The 27,615-nt window shown below is 50.0% G+C and overlaps 3 protein-coding genes across 3 annotated transcripts; all 3 read right to left on the bottom strand.

Moving 5' to 3' along the window:
• Positions 1 to 9,018: 9,018 nt before the first annotated feature.
• On the bottom strand, positions 9,019 to 10,973 carry PV07_09975 (uncharacterized protein). The gene is made up of 3 exons (XM_016397272.1): positions 10,496 to 10,973; positions 10,254 to 10,385; positions 9,019 to 10,167 (listed from the first exon to the last, which is right to left on the bottom strand). Exons 1-3 carry the CDS (start codon positions 10,773 to 10,775, stop codon positions 9,062 to 9,064), a joined length of 1,518 nt encoding a protein of 505 aa, XP_016244463.1. The 5' UTR covers positions 10,776 to 10,973; the 3' UTR covers positions 9,019 to 9,061.
• A 552-nt stretch (positions 10,974 to 11,525) lies between these two features.
• PV07_09974 (uncharacterized protein) lies at positions 11,526 to 13,131 on the bottom strand (the record flags this gene model as incomplete). The annotated part of the gene is made up of 1 exon (XM_016397271.1): positions 11,526 to 13,131. The coding sequence occupies one exon, from the start codon at positions 13,129 to 13,131 to the stop codon at positions 11,626 to 11,628; it is 1,506 nt and encodes a 501-aa protein (XP_016244462.1). The 3' UTR covers positions 11,526 to 11,625.
• A 9,454-nt stretch (positions 13,132 to 22,585) lies between these two features.
• On the bottom strand, positions 22,586 to 24,466 carry PV07_09973 (uncharacterized protein; the record flags this gene model as incomplete). The annotated part of the gene is made up of 3 exons (XM_016397270.1): positions 22,586 to 22,688; positions 22,753 to 24,364; positions 24,418 to 24,466. The coding sequence occupies 3 exons, from the start codon at positions 24,464 to 24,466 to the stop codon at positions 22,586 to 22,588; spliced, it is 1,764 nt and encodes a 587-aa protein (XP_016244461.1).
• Between the last annotated feature and the right edge of the window lie 3,149 nt (positions 24,467 to 27,615).

Genomic DNA, 27,615 nt, shown 5'->3' with positions numbered 1-27,615 from the left:
GGGTCTCGTATGAAGAGACGACTATGTATATATATTATGGGATCCTACTACGTAGTGTGAGATACTGAAGGTAAATTACGACGATCTATAATAGAGTAGATATTTCAGTTAGGCTCGGACGTATATAACTATTATACGATACTATTAGTGGTCGTATATTAGGTACGATATATATAAATATATTAGCTCTTACGATATCTACTAGCGTATAAAAGTGCCGCGTTATTAGCCGTACGGCTATCTAGAACCCCTCCTAGGGCTAGATAGGCTATAGTAAGATATCGTAATAGACTTTATTATAGGGCTACCGCCGTTAATATATAGGCGAAACGTATACGACTCGATACTTATTATTATCGATTGATTCTCGAAGATAGTTTCCTTAACTCCGTATCTTAGTACTATTAACGCTCTATAGATAGGCTAATTAGTCCTAGAGAAGGTAGTTACGAGATTTAGGGCGCCGAAGTTAATTATATCTAATTAGGGTACGACGTTTACATCTTTATATTAGGGTACTCTATACTCCTACCTTACGACTTATAGGCTATTCTTAACTACTTTTCATCTATAGACTAATGGATAGACTAAACGGACGAATTAGACTCTAGAGTACTATCTCCGATACTATATTAACTACTAGTAGTTAGATTAGGTAGAGCTACTTATAAGTACTAAGTATACGATTAACGTAGTGCCTAATGCCTCTATGGGAAAGACGCTATTTAACCTTATCTTATTATTTTCACCTACGTTATATATAAACGTTAACCGTAAGGAGCTTATATAGTAACTAGTGAACGTTATAGCTAAAGAAAGAGCTATTACCCTTATGGAATCACTCGCTATAGCGGAGGAAATACGCGAAATCACTAAGACTCGTATATAAAAATACTATAATAAGAAGAGGACGAGTATATCCTTTAATATTAGTAATTAAGTTCTTATTTCTACCTAGAATATTAGAACTCTCTATACTAGTAAAAAGTTCGCTAACTAGTTCCTAGGACCCTTTAAGGTTATAGATAAATACGGCGTAAACGCGTATACGCTAAAGCTACCGAAGAAATACGGAAGACTCTACTATACGTTCTACGTCTCCTTATTATAGGCGTACTACGCGCGCCCTAGTATTAGTATACCTAAACCTATTAATATTGAAGGTGAGGAAGAATAGGAAGTATAAGAGGTACTAAGAGAGCGTCGCCGATATAGCTAAACTAAGTTCTACGTTCGCTAGAAGGGATTCGGAGAGGTAGACAATTCGTAGTAACTAGCGATAGACCTGAAAAACGTACGCGAGGCGATCACTAACTATAGAAGGAAAGTAGGGATAGAAAGATAAGTAAAGGGATTTGTATTTAGCCTAAGGCTAGGTATGCGAAATGTATACGACGCTATAGCGTCTTAACTACTACTAGACTATAAGCCGTAGGCGCGTATAGCGCGCACTACCTAAGGGTAATGCTACACTAGGAGGACACACACCCGCTATATAGGCGATATACTAGGAAAAATATATAACTACTATATAGGGGATACGCTAGAGAGACGTACATAGACCGTACGCTACTCGTCGTTATCGCTCTCGGGAGGATCAGATAGTGAGTCTAGGTCTAACCTATAACCACTATCTACCTCGTTATACTAGACCGGGGCGTTTAATTAATTCTATATAAGTTAGTGCGGGACGTAAGCGAGGAGTACGCACTACTCACGATAACCGCATAGGCCTCGGCTATAAAGTGTAAGGCTTTAAGGATACTACTAAGGATATTAGCGGTGCGGTTAGGGGCGGTAGCGGTAGAGGGGGAGGCGGCGGTAGAGGCACCAGAACTAGAGGTAAGGTTATGTCTCGTAGACGCCTTTAATACGTTTTATATGCGCCTAGATAGCGTAGAGGCTTCGTCCTAGACGGCTATAATAGTGGGCGCGTCCGGATCGCCATCCATAATCATCTAATTACGGGTAAGAAGACGGTTAGTAGCGGCTACGTAGGATAGAGGAACCTAATGTAATAAGCATACGATAAGCTTATAGGGATACGTATAATAGTATAATACTCATAGGAACATAACCCTTAGGACTAGTACGATTACTACGCTTATAACGATTATAGTGGGTATAGCCCTCAGTAGTACGCGTATCGCATACGATACGCTAGCTAGTTAGATAACCGCGACTAGCGTAGAGTACGCGTAGATAACGTTAGTAAGGTAGCTTCTCTCGGGAGGAACGCTAAGACGCCTTAGAGGGAGTTTAGGGGGGAGCTAAGTACGTAAGTTAGCTACGAAACGCATACGATAAGTATAAACTACTCATGAGGGCCGCCTAGGTAACGAGGAGGTTAGCTACCTATACCTAAGGTAGTACTACCGGGACGGAAATTGACTATATTTATCTACGAAGCGATTAGTACGCGACTAGTATACGACGGATGCTACTAACGTTAGAATGTTATGTGAGACTAATAAAAGGAAGAAAGAGATAAACTAAGGGAGAAGAAGTAGTATCTATATACTTAGGCATAAGAGGCGACCGCATTAGGATATAATAAGGCTATTTATAACTATACTATTATTACGACGCATTAACGCTACGCATTCACGTTACGCATTCATATACGCGTTCAATAGGGCTTAATGGCGATTCACGCTCAATAGGCATAATAGCCATTCACATAGCGATTCACACAATAGTTCATATGGCACATTCACGCACACACCTAATGGGCACATTCAACAGCGTATTCACACAATGTATTCACACAGCGAGTGCACCCCCATACGCACTATTCAGACGGTACATTCATGCGGTGGACGAGTAGCGCATACAGGACGTAGGCTACTCGTACACGAGCCTCACTAACTAAGAGGGAAATACTACCTATACGGGCCTCTTAAGGACGAGAAGCTAAAAGGGGGGGGGGCAATATTATAAACGGGACCGGGAAGCCGGGCATAATTAAGATCGCGCCAAGCCGGACCGCGCTAAGCTACTTTAGGCCGCACATAATCCGTATGAGAAAAGTATGCTTCTCGCATCCGAGAAGTATCCTCTCCTTATACTATAAGTCTTTATCACTACTAGATGTAAAAGGATACTTATTACTACGGAATATATCTATCGCTGAGTACTACCTATCTCTAATAAGGCATCCTTGATAGCGACTATATTAGGATATAATAAGGCTATTTACGACTATACTATTATTACGACGCATTAACGCTACGCATCTACGTTACGTATTTATGTACGCGTTTAATGGGGCTTAATAGTGATTCACGCTTAATAGGCATAATGGCCATTCATATAGCGATTCACATAACAGTTCACATAGTACATTCACGCACACACCTAATAGGCACATTTAATAATGCATTCACATAGCGAGTGCACCCCTATACGCACCATTTAGACGGTATATTCAGGCGGTGGACAAGTGGCGTATACAGGACGTAAGCTACTCGTACGCGAGCCTCACTAAGTAAGAGGGGAATACTACCTATACGGGCCTCTCGAGGACGAGAAGCTAAAAGGGGGGGGTAATATTATAAACGGGACCTAGAAGCTGGGCATAATCAAGATCGCGCTAAGCTGGACCGCGCTAAGCTACTTTAGGCCGTATATAGTCCGTATGAGAAAAGTATGCTTCTCGTATCCGAGAAGTATCCTCTCCTTATACTATAAGTCTTTATCACTACTGGATGTAAAAGGATACTTATTACTATGGAATATATCTATCGCTGAGTACTACCTATCTCTAATAAGGCATCCTTGATAAGAGTCTATTTCGCCCGTTTAACCTTAAATCGCTACTTATTAATAAAGCTTTTGAAGATTTTAAAGTATTAATAACTAAATCGTACTAACATCCTCTTTAATATTAATATTATGCTTTAATTATAGATGTTTTCGAAAGTTTATAGTGACTGTAGTCTTATACGATAAGATAAGAGAATAGTAGGCATAATAGAGATATCGAACTCTATCTTTTGATTTAGGCTCGTATTAAAGTGGCGTACGAGTATGAGCCCATGTTTTTAGAGTAGATATATCTCTTTTCGAGGTTATTAAAACTGAATCTATAATAGTAGAAGGCTCGTGAAGAGATAAATCTACCTTAGAATCCATATTTTATTCTTTAAAAGAATAAATGCGTACGAAGAAAAGAGAGGGAAAGATTTTTGAAGAGCGGTATGTACGGTGTGTGAGGAATGCTAAGAAGTATCATGATACTACTAATACTAGTAATATACGCTAATACTAGTATCGTAATGATACCTTTCAATACCCGAGGTATCAAAAACCACGCTGGGCACGACTTTGCATCCTCTGGGGAATTGCTCCGTGGGCTTGCCTTTACCTCCTTGGATGTCTCGTCAGGATATAGACATTCTTGTAACCGAAGTCACTGACCTGCTAATTGTTAAACACTATGAGGGTGTATCAAGTCGAGAAGGGCGACTAGATGGTCATGACGTGTGCATGTCAATTCGAACTCCGGCTTGGCGGTTTCTTTGGAAAGTGCGACCGGGTCATCCAGTCTAGGTTGTCCCGTAGCAATCTAGTCCCGGAATTTGCACCATAAAGCTTAGAATGTACTTTTATCAGTATAACATGGATGATTGCGGTCACTTTTCAATGCACGACTCCGGTTAATAGATCCCTCAGCGTTATTGGCCGAGGCTATCAACTCTTGCCTAAAGCACTCTGGATGTCGTCCGTCGTCTATGTCGTGATAGTTTCACATCTGTCTCAACCGGGATTTTGACCCCCGGAATCGTATTTTTCACGTACTGGCACTATATGTTATCATTCTTCGAAGTAGAGCATCACAAAGGTTTCGTAGTGTACCGGCACGCTCTTCACTAATCTACCACTACAAACTATAGTAAGAGATGAAATATTCGGTGGACACGGATCCTCTCGATCTCTTAGAAAATGACGGTCCTATGTTTCAGATGCATTCACTATAAGTAAGGCATAAAAACCCTCTAGATTACGTAGTCATAAGCTTAAACATTAGAAACCTATCTAGTACTGTATACTAATGGTCATATTCTTCTAAGGGGCAAGCCGCATGAAGAGCGAAAAAGAAATCACCTTTCTCCGTAGGCTAAATGACTTTTCGAGGCATAGACGAAGGGAACATTTTCGATTCTTCAGTCGAGGACTAATTTCTGTTAGAAGAGCTCGATGGAGGATATGTATTAGATCTTAAAAGTCCATCTATTAACCCTCAAATAATTACGAACTATGGCATTTCCTCACAGGGTAAACATTTCAGTCATACAGGGCCTAATAGGTAAACCACTTACAGTACGGGTCTAATATCAACACGATATGATTATCGTGCCGTTATAAGCATATCAACCTTAGGGGACAACTCCGGATTAATGCTGGGGCAGGAGATACGCGACGCAGCACAACGAGTCCGGACATTCAGCGGACAATTGCTGGATATAGAGAGATATCTTGAGATTTTTTCGGCCAATGATAGGAGCTGACAAGTTCGGCAGACAAAGGAGGCTCTTAGAGAAATGCAAAGCCAGATGGCGGATCTTCGGACGAGAACTTCTCAAATTGAAAGATCCCTAGTATAAGTATTCGATTAGATAACGTAAATGGAAGAATTGAATAAGACAATGATGGACGGAGTGGGTGTAATGTGTGATAGCTTAAATACGATGATACCCTCATCCAAGTTACCGAACTTTACGGGGCGGGGGGATACATGATCTGGTTTTTTTTTTTTCCTTGCCCCACACGGCTGACGATAAAGGCTTTTCGAGCGGCGCAACTGAGACACTTTCCTGTCCAGAGCGTTTAAAAAAAAGGGGGGCGGGGGGGTGGTTGTGGCTAGATATATGCCAGTAGGTAGGCAAATTAAGGTTTTTCCCCTTGAACCTCCGTATGTCTCCACGTGCTTGCACCGACGGTTATGGTCCTAGCGTCGCCAAATCAAACTTTGAGATCCGAGCGACGGATAAGGAGAGGAACAGTGAAAGATAGCACTGCAGCGGTGAATAAGACAAAATTTTGGTCATTTACCGACGATGTAGGAGGTTGCTGTTTCCTTGATGCTTTCTTAGGATGTAGGTTAGGTGGACTACTTTTTGACCGCTGCTGTTATTCCAGCGGTGGCTGAGGTGACCTGGATGGGGCAGCGCCTACTTCCCTGCCCTGCGACAGCAGCCGTCGGGCGACAGCAAATCTGGGTGGAATATCGATCTCGATGGCGTTCCCTGCTGACCTGGATGGTGCGGAAAATTTAGAAAGACATATGCAAGATTTAATGGACCGATTAGTGACAAAGTCGAAGACAGCAATGACCTCCGAGGACGATATTGCCGGTCTAGCAAGGCTTCGGGAAGAGTGGGAGACGGCCCGCCAATGCAATTATATCTGCTCCGAGGTAGACAATCACTTGAAGGAGACCATCAGCACCATTAACAACTACGCTACGGGCGACGCCGTGCAATTTATGGTTTCGACCGACGGAAATATTATTCATGGAACAAATCGAGGGCTTGGGTGGAGAACGAGGCACGTCGGAGGCCATCTCAGTGATATCACGATCCAACAATTAGATGGCCGCTTTACATACCTGGAGTGACGAACTGATGCAATTAAACGGCGACTCGGACAGTTCTACGAATTATTGAGGGCCCACTTGACGAATCCACGAGCAGCATTGAGCCGACACAGAATTGTTGCAGGTTAGACAGCCTCGTCCAATTTGGCTCCGGACTGACCCGTCGGTCCCGTGTCGGTCCAGGGGTATATCCGTGTCTCTTTGTCACAAGTCCTGTCTGCGGTTGGACACCGATGAGCTTCGCCAATCCACGTTCGAAGCAGCCATTCGCCGCCTTTGTCACGCTCAGGGGTGTGCGCAATCGGACCACGCACCGCCTCCATGCCCCGTTGGGCAGTGTCTCGGTCATTCACCCGCAGATGCTCTCAGCATCCCTATATCTGAAGGTGGAGCAACCTTTAGTAAGGCACAAATAGCGCTAATCTTAATGTTAGTATTGTAAATATTGATAGTGAAGGAACGGAACTAACGATTAACGGCGAGGGCGACTCGATAGAAGGAACTACGTTACCTAATATCTTGCTACATAATTTACTAATAAATCTATCTCCTTAGATACCGAATTCCACGTTGTAGCTATAGCTAAGCCTACTAAGCCTACTAAGTATTTAATCGATTGATCGATCGAACCACACCAAATACTAATAAATCGATTGAAAATCGATCGATCGAAATTACGTAGTCGATCATTCAATCGATTCCTGGCAACGCTGGTATTGACTGGTCTAATGGTCTTCCTTCGCGATAACTTATTATCGTATTCACTACCTTAGGTAGTAGTAGCTATAGTACGCTAGTCACCCGTATCTTATATTACGAAATATAGATCGGTATTAGGAAATAGCGAGTAGGGTAGTAAGTACTAGAGTATAGTAGGAGATTAAGGAAAGACGAGCGCTAAAAGGAAAGAGAAAGAAGATAACTACGGAGGGAGGGTCAAAGTATAATAAAACGCGAGTAAAGTATATTAAGGTAGTTAGAAGACTAGATAGAAGAGTGATTTATACGAGAAGTAGAGAGAGGATAGGGGAAAATATAAGGAGTAAGAAATGGAGAGGAAGAGAGGAGAGGGAGAGGAAGAGAGCCTGTGCATCGTGCCCATGCTTCGATGCGTGGGATATCTTCTTCCTGGATTTTCTTGATGTTCTCTTGCGCAGTACGCACAACTCTCCAGCGGAAGTAGTCGTCGATGTATGCTGAATCGCCTCCTCTGAAGTCGACGGGCTGATCGACGAGGTTCGAATTGGGAGAAATTGTGGTAGTGCGAGGTGCGAACTCGTCTAGCGGCCGCACAAGATCTGGAATCGAGTGGATCGCGCGGTAAATAAACCTTGCGCCGTATGGAGCCGCTGCAAGATGGCCTTGCCCAGTATCGCTGCCGGATGTACATAACGCTGCTTTTGGTGCTCATCATATGTCGAAGATACGATCACCTGACCGGCCGTCGCTTCTCCCCCATCATCCAACACTCCTCCACTCTGGGTGCCGCTATCGCCCAAATCTCTGGGTTCCCGAGGCAGGGATCGCTGACCCGAAAGGACGACCACTGAAAGACCCAGCTAGCGTGCCTGACCACGGGTGAGATATAACCGCCAGCGTCCCAGAGAGCACGAACATCTCAAACCCAAAGATCGTCCTGAATCGTGCGCGGTGTGACATTACCGGGGGAAAAGGTCCCAAGCATTGCTAGTCGGTTTGGTACACTTCGTCGCATGCTATAAAATTCTTCAAGACAATTGCTCTTTCCGCTCACCTTGCCTCTTTTCTGTCCTACCCAGTCGAGGCCGCGGTGAGAGATTGTAGTTCATCGCCAAACATAGATCGGCATCCTTCGTCATGGCACCAGCAGCAGCACCGAAAGATGGCGTCACGCCGCACTCGGACCTTCGACAGCCCACCAATTTCATCACCGGCAACCGGGCAGACGGCAAGGCAACCATGCACTCGAGCGAGCCAGGGGAGTGGCAAAACGTACGCGAGACGAACTACTTCAACGTCGTCTACACGTCGTCCGAGTTTCCAGTCGAAATGAGCGGCGACAAGGACATCAAGGCTCACCAAGACCTGATGGCGCAGGGCACGCTTGGACTAGTCCGACCCAATGGCACCGTTTGTCGCATGGTGGACTTGAAACCTCATGGGCCGTCTCTGATGCACCGCACCCAAAGTCTTGACTACGGCATTGTGGTGGAGGGCGAGATCGAGCTGCATCTGGACTCGGGGGAAGTGCATTACTTGAAGCGCGGCGACGTCGCGGTCCAGAGGGGCACGATGCACGAGTGGAGGAACACGAGTGATTCTTGGACAAGGATTGTCTTCGTCCTGACCGATGCAAAGCCCATCAGGATCGGCAACGAGACTTTCGGTGAAGATTTGGGCGGCCATGGATGGGTCCCGCCAAGTGGACATTAGATTCAACTGTCTGGCGGGCAGAATAGATGATATTTACTCAAATCTCCTCTTTTACAAGCGAGATGTGGGCGGCACGTCGACCACAATCGACTCATCCATCCCAAAGGCCTGCATGGCCGCTTTCTTCGCTGTCGGGTAATCAATCTTGTCTAGCTTGTCCTGCAACGCGTCTCTGCTCTTCAGGACCTCCTTGATCACATCTTCCCAGTACAGCAAAGTGCTCTGTGGCCTCGTCCAGCTCCGTAGTTCCGGTGTGACATGGACCGGCTCGAGTCTCCCGTTCCTCTTCCTCACCACACCATCGATGATCGTGGTGACCACATCCGCCGGCGTCGAATGCATGACGATCGCCGTGACAGGGTCATACTGGGCGCCACAGATCATATTGGGACTAACCGCATCCAGGACAATGATATCAGCCGTCTTCCCCACCGCCAGACTACCAATCTGGTCTTCCATGCCTATCGCCCTCGCGCCCGAGATTGTCCCCAGAGCATATACCTCCTGGACAGACTTGTAGACGCGGGCGGGGACCTTGCCCTTTTCTAGAATGCGGTCGTTGAATGTGCCACGACTGCTCTGCAACGCCATGCGCATCTCGGCCGGGATACTGGCCAGCGTAGCATTGTGGCAGTCGATCCCCAGTGAGGAACAAGCTTGCACGTCGCGAGTCTCGTCAAAACACGCCGGCACGCCCATAGCCATCTGCAGCTCGAGCGACGGCGTCGACGACACCTTTGCCTTGCACCTTTTGATCAAAGCCACATCGCCCTGCGACAGCCGATTTGCGTGGGCTAGAATCGAAAGGGGCGTCAGCACGCCCACGGCTTCCATCGTCTCCACGGCCGTTGGCACCCCCGGCGGGCTTGGCGAGTTGTGCGTCGTGAGGTGTTTGATGCCTAGAGATCGGATTTTGTCGAATAGAGGCTTCAGGATCTCTTTGGGCAGGAACCAGCCGTCGAATGCGATGCCTAGCGTCACTCGCCCGTCACCCAACGGCCGTTGCTGCGCGATCATCTGCAGATTCTCCAGCGCCCACGGCGCGATAAAGCTCGGGTTTAGGCTGAACGGATGCCATGAATCGACTCGAATGTTGAAACAGTACCCGTAGATGGAGCGGAGTCCGGACGCGATCGTGGCAGCAATGGCAGCTTTGGCTGTTGCGCTGACATGTCAGTGAGGTGGTGTGACGATCACGCGGATAGCAGATTTCAAAGAGACGAGGGTTTAGAAGGAGACCTACGGTACTCCTTTCCGTAGTTCAAATGCGAGTGATCGACCACCGTTGTCGTGCCTGCGTTGATACACTCCAGACTCCCGGCGAGCTGGCCCCAAAAGATATCGTTGGGCTCATAGTTTGAGCTTTGCAGAATCCCTGTTTCCGTTCGGTCAACCACTCAGAACAAGATCCGCCATCGTTTCGAGCATATTCAAACAACAACAAATGGATCTTCCCCGGAGAGAGTGCGCCGACATCATACGTACCACGGACCAAGTAATCATTCAGCATGTCATCACCGTGTCTGCCCCTCAATGCGATTGTGTACATGTGCCTGTGTGTGTCGACGAAGCCTGGTGCAACGAGCTTGTCGGTGCAGTCGATGAGGTCGACGTCTGCACCTGCTGGAGCAGCAATGTGCGGCTCGATTTGAGTGATTTTGTTGCCTTGCACGAGGACATCGGCGAGGATGGCTTTCGCCGTGTCGTCGACGCCGTGGACGATGACGCGCCCGTTTTTGAGCAGGATGTCTTTCCTAGTGGCCATGAAGAGCGATTCAATATCCTCCGTTGTACATGGAAAGATCAAAGATTTGATGGTCTTGAACAATTCGAACCGCGTGGGCTAGCAACGTCACGACCTCTTTTGCCAAGTTCTGGTCCAGAGCTTTGCATCCAGACAGTGAGTATAGGCACGTAGTGGTCGCCTCGGAAGATCCAGCAGCCGTATCTCCGCGAAGAGGACTTCCTGAGAAGAGAATCCAGCTAGTTTCTTCGGGGACCTTGTGATCGTCGAGACCCAAGCGGGGAGGGGGGAAACCCACAAGATCCACACGTTGGATCATCACGTGAGCGGATCTGTGCGTTTGTTACGATCCAGGTGTCGACCGTGGTGCCCCACCCAGGGTAACCAGGAAGGTAGAACGGGCCCTTGCGAGATAAGTATTACTATGGCTCAAATAACTCTAGAATTGGGTCATTTGAGGTACCTTTTTACTATCTGTAATGTCTGACCCCATAGTCTCATTCAGTCACACCCCGACAGATCAAGACGCGACAAACCTTTCGGGACATTGGCATGCTGCAGGATAGCATATCGACCTGGCCGTCCAGGACGTTCAACAACAGGACGACTAGAACGAAAGGGAGCCGCCTTATTGCTATATAGACACACTGCAGCCTCAAGGCTCATTAAGAGTCTCCTTGTAGTCAATAACATTGTTGCACGCGTATCATATGTGTTACCAAGATCTTCACCACCACCGTTCTATGCCTGCCCGGCCTAACCTCGAATCAGAAGTAAGAGTACCTCTATACCCTGCATACCGCTACGGCCCTGTGTGGCGTATAGTGGGTCGTGACAGCATTCCTGCTCTTCTATGGCTACCCCATCCCGTTTATAATTCGGCTACCAGCTCGTCTAGCTTTCCCCAACCGGGTACCTTCCCTATGCCAGATGGAATGCGAATACTCTTCGGCCTGCTGTACTCATGAAGAGTCTCAATGGTGTGTTCTCGCCCGTAGCCACTGTGCTTCGCACCTCCGAACGGGCTACCCAGTACGGACCTGCTGTAATTGTTGACGAAGAACATACCAACATCGACCTCTCGCGCCGTACGTAAGCACTTCTCGTGATCACGGGAGAAGACGGCCGCCACAAGACCGTACTCGGGTTCGTTGGCGATCGAGATCGCCTCTTCGTAGGTATCAAAGACATTCACAGTGACGACGGGACCAAAAATCTCTTCCTTTGCAATACGCATGTCTCGGGTGACGTTGGTGAATAGAGTGGGCTGAACGTAGTACCCGTTCGCGAGTTTTGGATCTGTGGGTAGAGCTGCCTGTGCTTCTATCTTCGCTCCCTCCTTGATGCCGATCTCGAGGTACTCGAGCACCTTTTGCTGGTGAACTTTGGTGACCAGTGGTCCGACGTGGGTGGCTTCATTTGCACCATCTCCCACCACGAGTCTCTTGACTGCCTTGGAAAGTTTGGCAACAAGCGTATCGTGAACGGTTCTCTGCGCCAGGACTCTCGATGATGCGGTGCATGCTTCGCCTTGATTGAAATATCCTCCGTCTATAATATTTCGGACAGCCAGGTCCATGTCTGCATCCTCGAATACAATCAAGCAGTTCTTGCCGCCGAGTTCCAGCGACAACGGCGTGATGGAGTCGGCTGCAAGTTTGCTCACTGCAGCTCCGGCCCTAGTCGATCCCGTGAACGACACCTTGCGAACATTGGGATGAGTGACCAGTGCTTGTGGTACGTCGATGCCAATGGCAGGAACTGCCTGGATGACTCCATAAGGCAGAACTTCCGCCACGAGTTCCACAATGCGCAGTGCCGTCAAGGGGGCTTGCTCCCCGGGCTTGATGATGATGGTGTTGCCCATGGCTAGAGCAGGTGCGCTCTTGCCTCCTACGTGAATGGGAGGCCAGTTGAACGGAATGATACCCGCTACAACTCCGTAAGGCTCACGTTGAATGTGAGAATAGAGGGCGCCCTGATCGTAGAGCTCATGGGGTAACTTGTCCACCAGTGAAGCAAAGTAGCGGAAGATGTTGATCACGAAAGGAATGTCGCCTTCTTTTGCCTGAGAGATCGGCTTCCCATTTTCCAGGCAGAGCAAATGAGACAACTCTTCGAAGTGCGCCTCAAGATTGTCTGCTGCCCGAAGCAGGAGAATCGATCGGTCTCGAGGGCTGCGCCATCTCCAGTCGTTCTGATAGGCTTTCTGAGCGAGGTCGACAGCTTGCTGCACCTGTTCCACGCCGCCTCCTTGCACCGTCGTGATCACCTCCCCGGTCGCCGGATTATGGACATCGAATTGATGAGAAGGGTTGTCGGACGACCAAGTAAATCTGGAGATGGAGTCGTATTTCTTCAAGTCTATGCTGCCCATCTCGTCTCTGTTTGTCCACAAGGAAGGCGAAATCTTTTGTCAGGGTGAAGCGATTTTATTGTATCATATTTAGGGAAAGGGAAAAAAGGAACGCAAAATGTTTCAGCAGCTTCTGTGGGGAGGAAACGAGATGGTCTGTTGCAAAATCACGGCCTCTGTTCCAGACCCTCACATGTCTATCGACCCAAGAAGTTAAACATCGCGGCAGCGAACCATCTCCGAGCGGACGTCCACGTGACCGGATTTGGGCGTTTCTGGCATCAGCACCCTCAAGTCAGGTCCTTTATGACGGACGGGTCCCGGGCGGGGGAGCCTGTGATTCGGAGTTTGGATGTAAACAAAAACCGCTCGGCCAGAAAGACTCGTTGGCTCACCGGTCGAAGCGAGCCCCAATGCTGTTGACCACGACAGCAACATTGTCAAACAGTTGTGGCCATCAGAGCTTAACCACAGTGCATTACCACGAGCACCATGCGTGGCAAAATCATTCTCGAAGAGCACATCTGCATGCCAGAGGACAATGCGGCCGAAGCGTTGAAGTTTGCATGCCGCAATGCCACCGAGCTGGCCGCTGCGTTGGCCGACCTCCACGATGCTCGACTGGCCGAAATGAACGCAAATGGCGTCGAGTTGGCCATCATATCGATGAATCCCGCGGGACCACAGGCTATCCACGATCCCAAGGAGTCAGCAGCATATGCCGTCCGCGCCAACGACTACTTAGCCGGACGGATCCAAGGCAGTCGTGAGCGATTCGCCGGCTTTGCCTCAGTGTCCATGCACGACCCTGAAGTCGCTGTCGCAGAGCTAACCCGCTGTGTGAATGACCTGGGGTTCATCGGTGTGATGGTTCATGATGCGCAGGAGTACACAACACCGCAGGGCCGAGTGCTCGAATACTTCTACGATGACCCACGGTACGATATCTTCTGGGCGGCTGTCGAGAAACTACAAGCGCCCGTGTATCTGCACCCCAAGCCACCGATCCTTGAGGACTTCCAGCGACTGTATGCGAAACGTCCGTGGTTGCTTGGGCCCACCTACAGCTTTGCCAGAGACAGCAGTTTCCATGTGATGGCTCTGTGCTCTAGTGGAGTTTTCGATCGATTTCCCGGTGCACAGTTAATCATTGGTCATATGGGTAAGTATCCACCTACAAGCGTTGTATACGTCCAGTGGTTTGAGCGCCTCCGTTGACATTGTCCAGGCGAAATGCTCTTGAGCCATCTTCATCGGAGTGACCACTGGTTCGAGAAGCGTGACCGGGGCCGCGGCTTAAAGAGCCAAAAGACCCTACGGCAATACTTTGAGACAAACATCTCGATCACTACGGCGGGAAACTTCTCCACTCCAGTGCTACTCCATGCTATCAGCGAGATAGGAGTCGACAGGATCATGTTCTCGATTGACACGCCGTACGAGAACGTCACAGAGGGCGCCACATGGCTCGACACGCAGAACCTGAGCGACGCAGCGATTTCCAAAATCGGCAGGCTGAATGCTCTGAAGCTCTTTCCACGCCTAGCTGAATCGCATTTGCGCACCGAGGAGACGGAAAAGTTGCAACAGGATCACCGGAGGGTTTTGTTTACGAGGAATCCCGGCTTTTGAGGGGGGATGGAAAGGTGAAATCATCGAATACATTGTACTTTTTAGAGCAAGTCTGCGAGATAGAACGTGCAATGCCAGCACCGTCATTGCCAAATTGGGCTCCAATGCAACGCATCTCCCAAAGATGAGCATGATGGGCCTATCGATTCTTATTCCTTGGCTCAAATTTGAGAACCAGTCCGTCGTTCATCCAAAACCAGTAAGCCTGGGTGTCCCACTCTTCCTTGTCCGAAGCCCAGTCTACCTGATATCTCCGGAAAATTTCGGGGATCAGCTTGGTGATCTCCAACATGGCAATTGGCCTGCCAATACATCCACGCGTACCGTGGCCAAACTGTTGGTGAAAATTCTTGTGTCAGTGACATAGCTCTCGGATGATGGTCAAAGGGAGAGAGGAGCCAGACGAGGAGGATCGTCATGAGGGAAACCGGTTGTGAGAGCACATACTGTAGTGAAAGTCCGGTCCATGAGCTTCAGGCGCTCTGTATCCTGGTCGAACCATCGCTCTGGTCGATACTCATCGGCGTCCTCACCGTAAACTTCCTTGTTTTGGTGCATCAGCGGTGCCATCGTCCCAATGACGACACCCCCAGGAAGCTTGTGGCCCAGAATTTCTGCTCCTTCTGGAGGGATGACTCTTTCGAGCGGGAAGGACGTGGGTGGATGAACGCGCAGGGCTTCTTTGATGGCTGCTTGACTGATGAAGGAGAGAGAATTAGAATGTGTGTACCATTGAAGAAGGAGAATGGATGGGTGAGCCCACACGTAGGTCAGCCTCTGACTCTCGTCGTATGTGATGTATGCTGACAGTTTTCCTTCTCGATCGGCCTGGTCGATCTCGTCCGTCACCTTCTTCTTGACCTCAGGGTGCTTCACGATGTGATAAATGCAAGAACGGAGTGAGATGCCGGTGGTCTCGCCGCCGGCTAGGCTGGTCATCATGTCCGTCAGCGGCGCTCAGAATAACGACGGGAGTGGCATAACATAACAGGGTACTTACACTGGGTTCGACAAGTGGTTCATGAGATCTCGCTTAAAATTCGGTCTTTCCGGGTCATCTTTGGCTCTCAGTTGCGCAAGAAAGTCCGTTCGGTCGGCTTGCTGCTCCACTTGGTCATACCTGTCGATTTCTTTCTCAATAAACTGTGGATAAGGGCCTCTGTCAGCTGACAGTTTCGACGATAGCACAGGCTATCACGCATACCTGGAACAGTGCGCCCATCGAATCCGAAGCCCCAGGCACAAATTTGATGTACAAGGAAGCCAACCACGTATTCCCCAGAAGATAGGGATGCAGACCTGGCAGCTGGCCGATCCGGGCGAAATATTTGGCGAAGAATTGTTGATCGCGGATCATTCCTGTGACGTCGCTGCGTGTTTGCAAATAGCCCATCCGGCGTTGGAAGGTAATGCTTGCAACGGCATCGAAAGCATACCATTGAAACCAGGTGGTGGTATCTACCGGTTTGCCCAGGTTGTCGTCGATGATGCCAAACAGTAGGTCTGTGCAATCATTGACGTGCTTTTCGTAGTTCCGCATGTTCGTCATGGAGAATACTTGTGCAGTTGGTGCTCGTAGGTCTCGGTGCAGGCTTGGATCGACCGCGGTGAACATGTTATCCAGCGGCTTCCCGGCATATGGTGGGACCGACACGCTGTAGAACGCAGACTAAACAAAAATGTTGCTATCAGTAGATAGGTTGAAGCCGTACGGCCGTCTCCAAAAAAAAACCTGCTGATAGAATCATACCTTTCTGAACTTGCTGTTGATGCTGTAGATCAGGGGGAGGGTTTTTGGATCAGACACCGATACATGGTTTGCACCAGTTCTCACGATAGGACCGTACTTGTCGTGTAGGTGTCGATATGTCGCAATTGCGTTGCCATCACCCACAATCTTGAGCCGGTACAGCGACGTCAATCGCGCAAAAAAGGGGCCCGGTACACCGCGCAGACCTCGTCTCAGCGCATTTTGGAGACATCTGATTAGGACGAGCCCGAATACAAGCAGGCCAATGAAGACTGGTGTGGATATATTGGGCCTTGCCGGCATCGACAAAGGCGCGAGAGTCATGCTGTCTGGAAGAGCTGGATTGAAGATGTCGATTCTTCTGGTCGAGGATAGTTCAATGTATAGTGACCCTTCTGACCTGCTACACATCGACCCTATACAACATTGGCCGACGGTGTTTGCAACATGCCGGTCAAATTCGCCTGGTCGTTAGAAATTCGCCCCCTCTTTTGACTTTGGCGAGGCTAGCAGCCAGACATCAAACCTCCAGACCGCGGCTTACACTAGCCCTTCGAGCTACGTTCACGTGGACGGATTTTAATTTGACGTCCCACCCGGCGCGTGTGAAACGGGCCAGTAACGCAGACCAAAGCGGGTGCAGATTACATCCCCGAAACTTAGCTGGCAATTTTACACACCCTTTGGTTCTTCTACATCCGAATATGTGCATATCGAGTGAGTGATGAAACCCAGTGGTGGATATTGATGTACACTTGAATACAGCGACACACAACTCGTCTTTGTCCTCGATGGAAGCATGCCGCAAGACCCGGGCTAGGGACGTCGTTCTCAATTAAGGGTCCCGTTCATCTGAATCGAGGGAGCCTGACAATGTACCCGACCAAAGAGCATGAGAGACGGCAAGCAAAGAATCGGGCTTGCACCGGCAACTTGTGTGCGTCCCGTGGCATCAAAGGCCCGATATGCTCTCAAAACTGGCGTTCACGCCATGCATCCAACCCATAAACAGAGCCAGACTTGTCGTAGCTTCGCACAGTCTTCTCCAGGCTCCAAGGGTCTAGCATCGTTTGTATTTGGGATTCTTGTAGGAAACTCTCGATAGATTTGGCGTTGCACTTCGAAAGCACATCTGCATGGTGACTTGGGGCGGACATCGGTCTCAAGGGATCCTCTTGGATTCTGATGTTCTGCCCTGCTGCAATTTGTCGCAAGTGAGCCTTGACGAAGGAAGCGACCACCGAAATTTGACTGATGATGTTCAAGGCACTGAAGATGACTGACAACATGATTTGAGCGGCCTGTAGGGATGTCTTACTTGTCTCGTGCAAACAAAGCACTGCTCGGCCAGCCCGGGCCAGTACTTCGACCATCAATTCCGGGGTTGGGTCATGCAGTAGTCTGCTTCCATAGGGCGAATCGTCACAAGAGTACCTATCGCAGCTCATCACAAGGCTCAAGGTTTGGACGATAGCGTTACAGGCCTGTTGTCGCAACACAGCCGGCTCTTCCAGCTGGTCGGGCACATTTTTCAACGACTCAATTGTGTTGGCCAAAATCAAGGAGCCTAAATGGTAGTGCGCGATCAACAATACTGGCAGTGGTCAGCATGGTAGCATCACTCCGCAGTGCGAGGGGAACCTACGGTAATTCAGCTGGTTCTCCGAAGACATGTCCATGTAATCTCGAAAGCACATTGCGAGCAGAGGATCGAAGACGTCGTGAAATCGACCAATTTCTTCGGCGATTTGCTTCGCTGCGTCCTCGAGGTCCTCGACTCGGTGGCCGCCCATGGCATCGCAGAACCGATTCAACGTTCCGAGATACATGGTCTTGCAGGCAGATGCATGTTGAAGCACCACAGCAACGACGTCGGGCTGCAAGGGCACCTGTGAGCCATGCAATACTTTGAACGACAGATCAAAAATGACTGTTCTCTGCCGAATGAAGTCCCAGATCTTTCTATCCCCTAGTTGTCCAGGCAACATAACCATGGGCAAACGATGGATGAGTGAACGGCTGACATCCATTAGAACTCCAAGCCAGTAAATCGAGTCTTCTAGATTTTGTCGCTTCTCACAAGGGGCGCCCTTGGCTCTGGCCAACACGGAGTCCGAAGCGTACCTCTCGTCAGGTATCGCGCTCGTTGTTTGAGAGAGGGGTAAAGTAGCCCCATCCTTGAACGGCGATCGGAGGCGATCAAACTGGGTGTACAAGACTTGCGAGCAGAGCCTTCCGAAGCCGGGGTCCCCGTTTTCCAACGGCATCTCCATGAATGTGAAGAGCGACAAAGCCAGGATCGAGCGATAGCTTGGACGCGACAGGGCAGGCATCAGGGCCGATCGGGCTTGATACCACAGCTGATCTCGGATCTCTTGTTGCATCTGGGTCGATCTCGCGGAGTCGCTCACGTGATGCAGCTCGTAAGCGCTTTTAAGTGGAAGCCAACGGGCAGAGTAAGCGTAGATGGTATATCGAAGTGCGTCGTTCAGAAGGGGGTCGGAGAAATGCCTTCCACTGACTTGGCTAGCTCTCAAATCACACGTGCTCGGAGTGACATCCGCCTCGATGATGCCGCTACTGGTGTCCGCGTCGAGCTGGAGGACGATACTCGACACTAGCGCCTTTGTACCCTGCAAGCGTCAGTTGTATCCCTGAGCCCCAGGCCAACGCTCCTGAATTGGCTGACTGATCTTACCATGGTCATCTCCAGATATGGGCAGCAACTGTCGCCGAGCCATAGTGCGAAGCGAGACTCGAAAATGGAGATGAAGATGTCCCACAGTATGTCGTGCAATGCCAAAGCCTGTAACCGACGCGAGGCATTGTCTTCGAGGTCAAAGTAGGAGATGCTGCGAATCGGAGATAGAAGTCCAGCCGAGTCGTGTAATTGCCTGGCGCAGAAGCCGGCGATCGAGCCAGCACTCCGCTGTGTGCGCGGAGTCAGAAGAACATCACCTGCATCGAAGCGAGTTTCCGTAATCGGGGGAAATCTCCCAGAGGGAGATGCCGTGAAAAGTCCGTTGTCGCCAGCCGCAGCAGTGAGAGGGTGCTGGCCAGCGCCAGACGGAGACAGGGCCTGTTGCGGTTCACATGGTGCCTGACGCCAGGATTAGACGTGAATCGACTAAGAGCTCGTTACCTGCTGCGGAATTACCTGCTGAGGGCAACAGACTTTTGCACGCCGCACACAGTTGGTACATGGGTCGCCTTTACGGAGGATTGCATCGCACCCGATCCTAGCCTTACGGCACGGCTGGCAACTGGTACTCTGCCTGCGTCTGCTCATACCGGGCTGCTGAGATTGATGGTGAGAGTGCGAGGTGCGACGTGTTGCACGCACCGGAGCAGGTTGTGCAGTTTCCTCGACGTTGGAGAGAACTAATACAACTGAAGTCGGGTCTCTGCTCCAAAAGTTTGCAGCATCAGGCACGCTTTTCTGGGCGGACCAGCGGGGCCCCGCGGTGGGGGTGCCAAGTGCGCTCACGTGATACTGGATCCGATCGCGTGGTGGCCCGCTTTTGTACTTTTCCAGGCCAGCCGTCCGCTTCTACTGTGGGTCTGGGGCATGTGGAGGCCCCGGAGAGTCTGTGATGGATTTTTTGATACTGTGGCGTGGGCTGGAGTCCTGGTGAACCAAGATATTCGTACTCGTCGACTGGACGGTGGCTCGAAGTCAAACAACACAAGGCCACTTGTATACATAGGCCCGGTACCTCAAGTAGAGATGATCAATTCTCCTCCAATCCGCGCATCCCTGGTCCTGGGCAAAATATTCTACAGACGTTGCAAAGTGGATTAATTTTCGGTTATTTTGTTCAGCATGGAGCTCCAACATACCAAACAATGGAACTGGAAGCAGTTCACCATCTGCTTCCTGCTATCCTTGGGAGCGCTGGCATTTAGTTATCCTTCGTCCATCATCGGCACCACTCTGGCCCAACCCGGCTTTCTCACCTACATGCACCTCCTGGATGCTCAGGGCAATGTTGCCTCCAATCTTGACTCTCTGATCGGGGCCATGTCTGGAGTCTTTCAGGCCGGTGGTGTCTTCGGCATCTTTATTGCGACATGGATTGTGAGTCGATGCACACAGTTCCCCGAGAAGAGCCGATGGCTAACGATCTCCGGATCAAACAGTTGGAAAAGTATGGCCGCAGAGCTGGAATGTGGTTTGCTTCCTTGACTGGAGTGATTGGCGGTGTGCTGGTGTGCGCGTCTCAAAACGTGGCCATGTTCATCGTCTTCAAATTCGTCGCTGGAATGAGCTCGCTGGCCTTTCTAGCCATCTGTACGACGTTCGCCGGCACAGGATCCATGTAACTCTACTGACCCGTTTTCAGCACCAGTATACTGCATCGAACTCGCCCCTCCGGCTCTGAGAGGCCTCTTCGTCGGCTGCGTCGGCATCAACATTGCAATTGGCTATGGATTAGCTACCTACATGGGATTAGCCTTCTACCATTCTAGCAATCCATCAACGCAATGGCGTGGGCCCTATGGGATCTCATTGATCTGGAGTGCTTTGCCAGGCATTGTTGCCATCTTCACGCCCGAGTCACCTCGATGGCTGCTTCTTCAAGAACGTGTCGAGGACGCCAAACGGGTCGTCCGAACATTGCACCTCTTGTCCAACAATGAGGAGCATCACTTTGCCATGGTGGAATTCTACCAGATGCAGAAACAGGCCGAGTACGATAGGACTCTCAACCCTTCCTACTGGCAGATGTTCAAGAGAAAGTCATACCGCAATCGGGTTCTCATAACCACTGCCTACGCAGCCCTCGGTCAAAGCACAGCAATTCTCGGTAAGAATTGGTCTAGAAAGACGTCCACCCTCAGCTTGTGTGGACAAGTCGGCTCACGATCCTAGTCATCAACAATTACGGTCCGACGATCTTCTCTGCTCTGGGCTACGACACTCTGAAGCAGCTTCAACTTCAATGTGGCTGGATCACCTGTGGTATCGCAGGAAATCTGACAGGTGCTCTTGTCGTGGACAAATTTGGGCGTAAGGCCATGATGATCTTCGGCATCGGTGGTTGTCTCGCCTGCTTGATTGTAGAAGCAGCAGTCGTTGCCACCTGTGCCAGTCCCCTGCCGCCAGAGCCAAACTACAGCGCACTCCGTGCCGCTGTGGCAGCATTGTAAGTTACAGTTCAAGCATGAACCCGATCTACCAGAACATTTCGAGCTAATGCCGTCGTCTATCACCAGTTATGTGTTCGTCTACTTCTACGGTTGTGGCGTAGACATCGCTGGCTGGGTTTTCTTTGGCGAAGTCTACCCTAACCACCTGCGGGCCAAAGGTCTCGCCCTCGCCACTGCTAGTTTCGCCTTGACCTCTCTCGCGTATTTGCAAGCCAGCCCTACTGCCTTCCGCACAATTGGCTGGAAGTTCTATCTGGTGAGTTCAACTTGTTTGACGATGGTCTTACCAATTTGTCCTAAGTCTTGTCTGACAGGTCTTCATCTGCTGTTGTGTGGTTGGTCTGGTCTTCATTATTTTCGCCATACCCGAGACCAACGGTGTCCCACTCGAGGAAGTGGCGGCAATATTCGGAGACGAAGATGAAGTTGTTGTCTTTACGGCTGACATTCAGAGTGGAAATTATGGAGAAATCGTGGTCAAAGACCACGTTGTTGCCGGGAAGGAGGGCGACAGCGAATTTGGCAACAAGACCGAGGGTAGTCACCACGAGATCGTTGACCTTTGAGCGGTCGCGCTGATCTTTGAGTGGTGGCAGTATCGTGCCAGTCTGGCAAGGCTCAGACAAGGGTAGCATAGGGTTCAGGGCGAGCGGTTGTGAATCGGGTGCTGTTGTTCATAGGAAAGGTGGTTTAGTTCATGGGGTGTCGTACCAAATGCACAGATGGCCTGCCGAGCGGGTAGGCCAGGAAGCCACCCAATTCATCATTTTAGTACCTTTTGACCAAAGAGATCGTTCGTCACGCGGTCTTGCAGAGTTCATCAGACCGACGAGATGAGGCTTTATGTTCGTTGATCTACGAGCCACCCGTGATATCAAACTTTGGTTCCACTTCACCCCAACATGCCATCCCGACTCGAGGATTGAACCTTGTCCACATTCTCTAAAGTTTCTGCTGCGGAGGCGTCATTTTTAGACCATACTCTTTTTGGAGTTGTTTCCAGCCCAACTGGCCGACAACATACGCTGTCGCTTGAGTATGATTACTATGGTCACAATTTTAGCAATGCACGAGAGAGGAGCACGGCAGCGCGAGGAGTGGTTTCATACCTGGTAATCAGCGGACAGACACTAAGGTCCATAACGCGCAGACCGTCAACTCCACGAATCCGGAAATCGGTGTCTAAACAGGCACTGTGGTCATTGCTGCTTCCCATCCTCACAGTCCCTACGGGGTGCAAGATCGGCATGAGGTAAGTTTTGAGGAACTTCAGGATGTCTTCGTCGCTGTCGGAAGCCGGGGTCAGGTTTGGACCGACGATGTACTTGGACAAATCCGTTGACTTGATGAGATTGAAGCCTTCTCGGACCCCTTCGATCATCATGCGCGAATCATACGGGTGATCAAAGTAGTTAGGATCGATCAGAGGCATTTCAAGTGGGTCTTTCGAGGCCAGTCTGACGGTGCCCCGAGACTGAGGTTGCATGGACATGATACCGAGCATAAAGCACTCCGGCCCGTTCTTCGTGTCGAACTCCTCTGGGACAGTGCCCTGGAGAAAGAGCTCGATCTGGGGAGTTTGAGGGTGTTTGATCCATTTCTTCGTCCTCTCATCCAGCTTTTCCAGCTCTTCGAAAGTCTTCGGTGACCGCTTGGGATCATACTTGACGAATGCCAGCAAATTTGACAGATTCAGCCACGCGTCTTGTCCACTGCGGTCTTTTCGCCACTGTTTTCGGGCTGTTTCCACGAGCTCTGCGTTCCTGACACGATCAACACTCGTGCCCAACTCGGTATTGGCGCCCCAGGAAACGATGACATAGTTATGATCGATCATGTCCTTGCCCAGTCGCGGGAGGTTCACCAAACTGGGGATTCCCAACTGCCTGAGATCTTCCTTGGGTCCGATGCCAGACAGCATTAATAGCTTGGGGGTATCGATTGTTCCAAGCGCAAGGATCACTTCGTTTTTGGCCCGAGGTTTCCGGCCGTCCGCAAGCTCTACTCCAATAGCTTTGGGCTTTGAACTGTTGCCGTATTTCTCGAATAGCAGCTTGGTGGCAAGAGCGTGAGTCCAGATGGTGAGGTTTGCCGGGGGGTTGCTCAAATATGCAGATGCGCTGGTAACACGATACCCCTTGTACGTCGTCGTAGAGATGGATCCGACACCAATGAGATCGCCCGAGTTCTGGTCCTGGTTCAGTGGCCAGCCAAATTGGAGACTGGCTTTCATGACTTTGTCCAGTCCCGTGGGCCACTCTTGTCTTGCCGCCAAGCTCAAATCCACAGGACCCTCGAAACCGTGGACACCATCCCTCAGACGAACGAAACCGTCCGGATCATCGTCGGGGGTGAAATGGAGGTTTTCCAATTCACAGTAGCGTTGGACGACATTCTTCCATTTGAACGCATCATCATCGACCATCTCTGCCCAGGTGTCATAGTCGGATCTGGAGCCACGGATATAGCCGCAGAAGTTGGCCATGCTTGAGCCGCCGAGCCCTTGACCACGCAGATACTCCAGGCTTCGGTTGTTGAGGTTCTTTTGCGGGACAGTCTCGTAGCGGAGTTTGACTGCATCGTTTATGTAGACATTGGTGAATCGCTCCGACGCGACTCTCAACTCAGGGTCTTGATTGTCACCTCCACGCTCTACTAGAAGTACACTTGGTCCGGGTATCGCGCGCGCCAGATTTCCAGCAACCACGGCTCCAGAGTTGCCTATCACTTTTGGTTAGACCTCGACATCATCATCTGTTTTTCTTTGCGCTCACCCGCTCCGACGACAATGAAATCGAACGACCGTTCACGCGACCCGGCCATATTGAGCTCTTTCCGCTGATACCTGTATTTTCACCAGGAGGTCGACAGTTTCTCTCTTACGACCATGATATATCCCCCAAATTCTAAGCGACTATCGAGCGAGGCCTTCGACATTACTTTGCGTGGTGTGACGGGCGCTTGTAATACACTGTAGTCATCTGGACTTGCAAGAAGGTTTCGGTCTCGACTGTGAGCATGTGAGTAGGCCTAGCAGGCTTTGTTGACACAACCCCGCTCCGCTTGAGCAGCCACGAGGGGCGGATGCGATCATGTGACCGGATCTAGGCAAACGGAGTCTCGTTTGGGCTGATGACTTTGACTATCCTTCGCAGCGAACAGAGTGCTAGTTGTGCTCGAAACCTTCTGTTCCTCTTTGGTTACTGTTCCTGCGTCGCTCTGCAGGCCGTTCCGTGAGCGATTCGACTACAGCGACTACTCGCCATCCTCCTGTGTTTAGTTTGGTTGGTTTGTGTTGTTGTTGGCAGGCGAGCGAGACAGTGCCACCACCAGAACACCGCGCCCACCTACCGGCCCCTGGACAGGCCTCTGTGCGTTCTAGCACGTGCATGCTAACGAATTCGATCCCCGTACAGTATTAAAGAAATTTACTAATTAGTGGTTACGACTATAAATTCAATAGTGGCAAAATTGGTGGGGTGGATGGATATTTTTGCTAGGGTGCTGTATATAACTATACATAACCTTAAGACTCTTTCCCCGACTAATACCCCGTCGCTTTCCTCTCCTGCTAATGACGATTTAGTCGACTCGCTTCCTCGTCCGCTCCCCTCTACTCCCTTCCTCTCTTTCTGGCTCCCCTTCCACTCTCTTCTACTCTCCTTTGTCTTCGGCCTGATTCCTACCACCCTCTCTCGCTTCCCTCCCTACACCCTTATGCGCTAGCGAAGTACCTATTTTATCTCCAGTCTTACTCGCGTCTACGTTATACGCACCTAGCCTTATGGTAACTTTACCCGATAGCATTAATGATAGCCCGTTTCGGACTCTAATAAAAGGCGGGATCCCTGAGAGGATACCCTACTATATTACTGGACAAGTCTAACTGAATCCCCACGGTTCTGTAGTATAATGCTCTTCCCCTTTTCCTCTCCCTCTCCTCTGTTCCTCTCCCCCTCTCGGTCCTTCGAATGGCGCACTCAGAAAGTCTTGGCACATATGCAGTCGACCGTGTTCTAGACCCTTGTGGGTGGCAGGGGTGCCTCAGCTTTCAACGTGATTCATGCAACCCCGGCGGCCAGAACGCAACAGTACGTACATTTATAAGTGGATGTGTGCGGATGTCCTGGCATTTTTGACTCCATTGTCGAATCTTGTGCCAGCTATGTTTCAGCTTTCGGGGAAGAGACCCTGCAGCCGACAACCTCAATCACTTCTCGAATCGTTGTCAGCCAGCCCCTGGTTGTCACTTCCACTGGGGGCCAGAACGAATTGCGGGGTAGTGGTAGGAGCAGAGACACTGAAGCTCAATGCATGAGAATGAGGTTTGGCGAACGACCGACCTGGGCTATGGTCGTCCTGTAAATGCTGTGATGTGAAGAAACTGATAGTGGCTGGCTGACAACCATTCGAGAAGTGATAATGGCTGGCTGCGCAATCGTCAAAGGTTCTCAGCTCAATGAACTGTGCATTCACACGGTTTACAGCCACGCGGTACAAGGATCGTCGGCAATGGTAGGTATGAGAGGGGGACTTCACGTATAAGGGCGTCGCGAACGCTGCATGAGGCCAACATTGGTGAGACCCTGCAGAGCATTTCAGCAACGCCACATAAAGGGCTTCGAGCATATACGAGGTATGTTGATAGCCATGGATCACTCCAGCTCGCCACAACACCCCATTGCCATCTACATATAATTATCCTCTCCTCTACGATCCTCTACCACAATCTTTTCATTTTCATATACTGCGAGTACAGTCACAGAGTAAAGGAATTTGCAAGCTGCTTTCGCTACAAAAATGCCGCCACCACAAGTTACCCACGGCTCCAACCTTCCAGGAGCACTCTTGTTCGTTACATACACGCCGAAGGCTCCTGCCAACAATGGCAAAAAATATTCTGGCGTTGCATACGACCCATACGCGCAGCCGAATGACACCGCCGCAACGCTGACAGCGAGATACAAACAGGGTAACGAACCTGGCAACTTTCCGTACTATCAGTTATTCACTACACCCGATGCCACCAAGGACAATGTTGCCAAGTGGAACGTGGACGGAGAGACGTATAGTAGGTTCTAGCCATCGTCTTTGTTGCTAAATCTCATTCATTCCAAATGACCCAATGCATTCATGGTGTGTGAAGATTTCACGAGATCGCTGATATTTATTTTTCAATACCTAGTGGGGACCTTTGGCAAGCATCCGGGCCCGGGTAGCCCAACCTGGCCATATGCCGGTGAGGCAAACAGCGCAATCAAGGACGGCATAGTCATCTCGTACTGGAACAAGAACAACGGGAGTGGATGCGAAACGAATGGCGTTGGCCACCGTTTCAACGTTGGTGCAAAAACCACATACATGTCCCTCAACCCCGGAAAGGGCATTGATCTCTTGAGCGCTGCAGGAATCCCTAGCGAAATCTTCTCGGCCATTACGCTAGAGTGGTACGCAATGAAGTCGCCAAACAAGTTGAACCTCTAAGCCATTGAGGCTCGTGGGGCGAGGACTGGGGCCATTGAACAGCGAACAGTTGAAATTGAGTTCGGTTGATTTCAGGTAACTTCAACACTCTCCCAATTACTATTAACGATTGATTCTACCGATATCGCTATTCCTTCTTACATAAAAGTAGATTGTCTCATTTTGTTGTTCTTTCTCATTAGGCCATCTCGAAGAACTCAAGATTCGCCCCAGGCAGACTCTTAAGGGAAAAGGCAAGACAGGCGCGCATTGTGGAGCCTTCATCTGTCGACTGTCGGACACGAGGATGGTGGAGTAGACCTCGTGGTGGTCAAATGCAGTGACTCTCCGGGCAGAACATGACCTCGCCGATAGCCTAAGTCCCGGGGTACTCGCAAGCCAGTGTTGCATTGAGCGAGAAGTAGTTTCTTCTCGCCTTTAAACCAGCACTTCTTCATACTCTCGAGTTTATGATCCCTTCGCCCGGTGCAATACACAGACTTTGAGGC

This window comes from Cladophialophora immunda (assembly GCF_000835495.1).
Source record: "Cladophialophora immunda strain CBS 83496 unplaced genomic scaffold supercont1.6, whole genome shotgun sequence".
Classification (NCBI taxonomy): Eukaryota; Fungi; Ascomycota; class Eurotiomycetes; order Chaetothyriales; family Herpotrichiellaceae; genus Cladophialophora; species Cladophialophora immunda.
The sequence above is the reverse complement of the archived record's forward strand: the minus strand, read 5'-3'. Positions and strand labels throughout refer to the sequence as shown.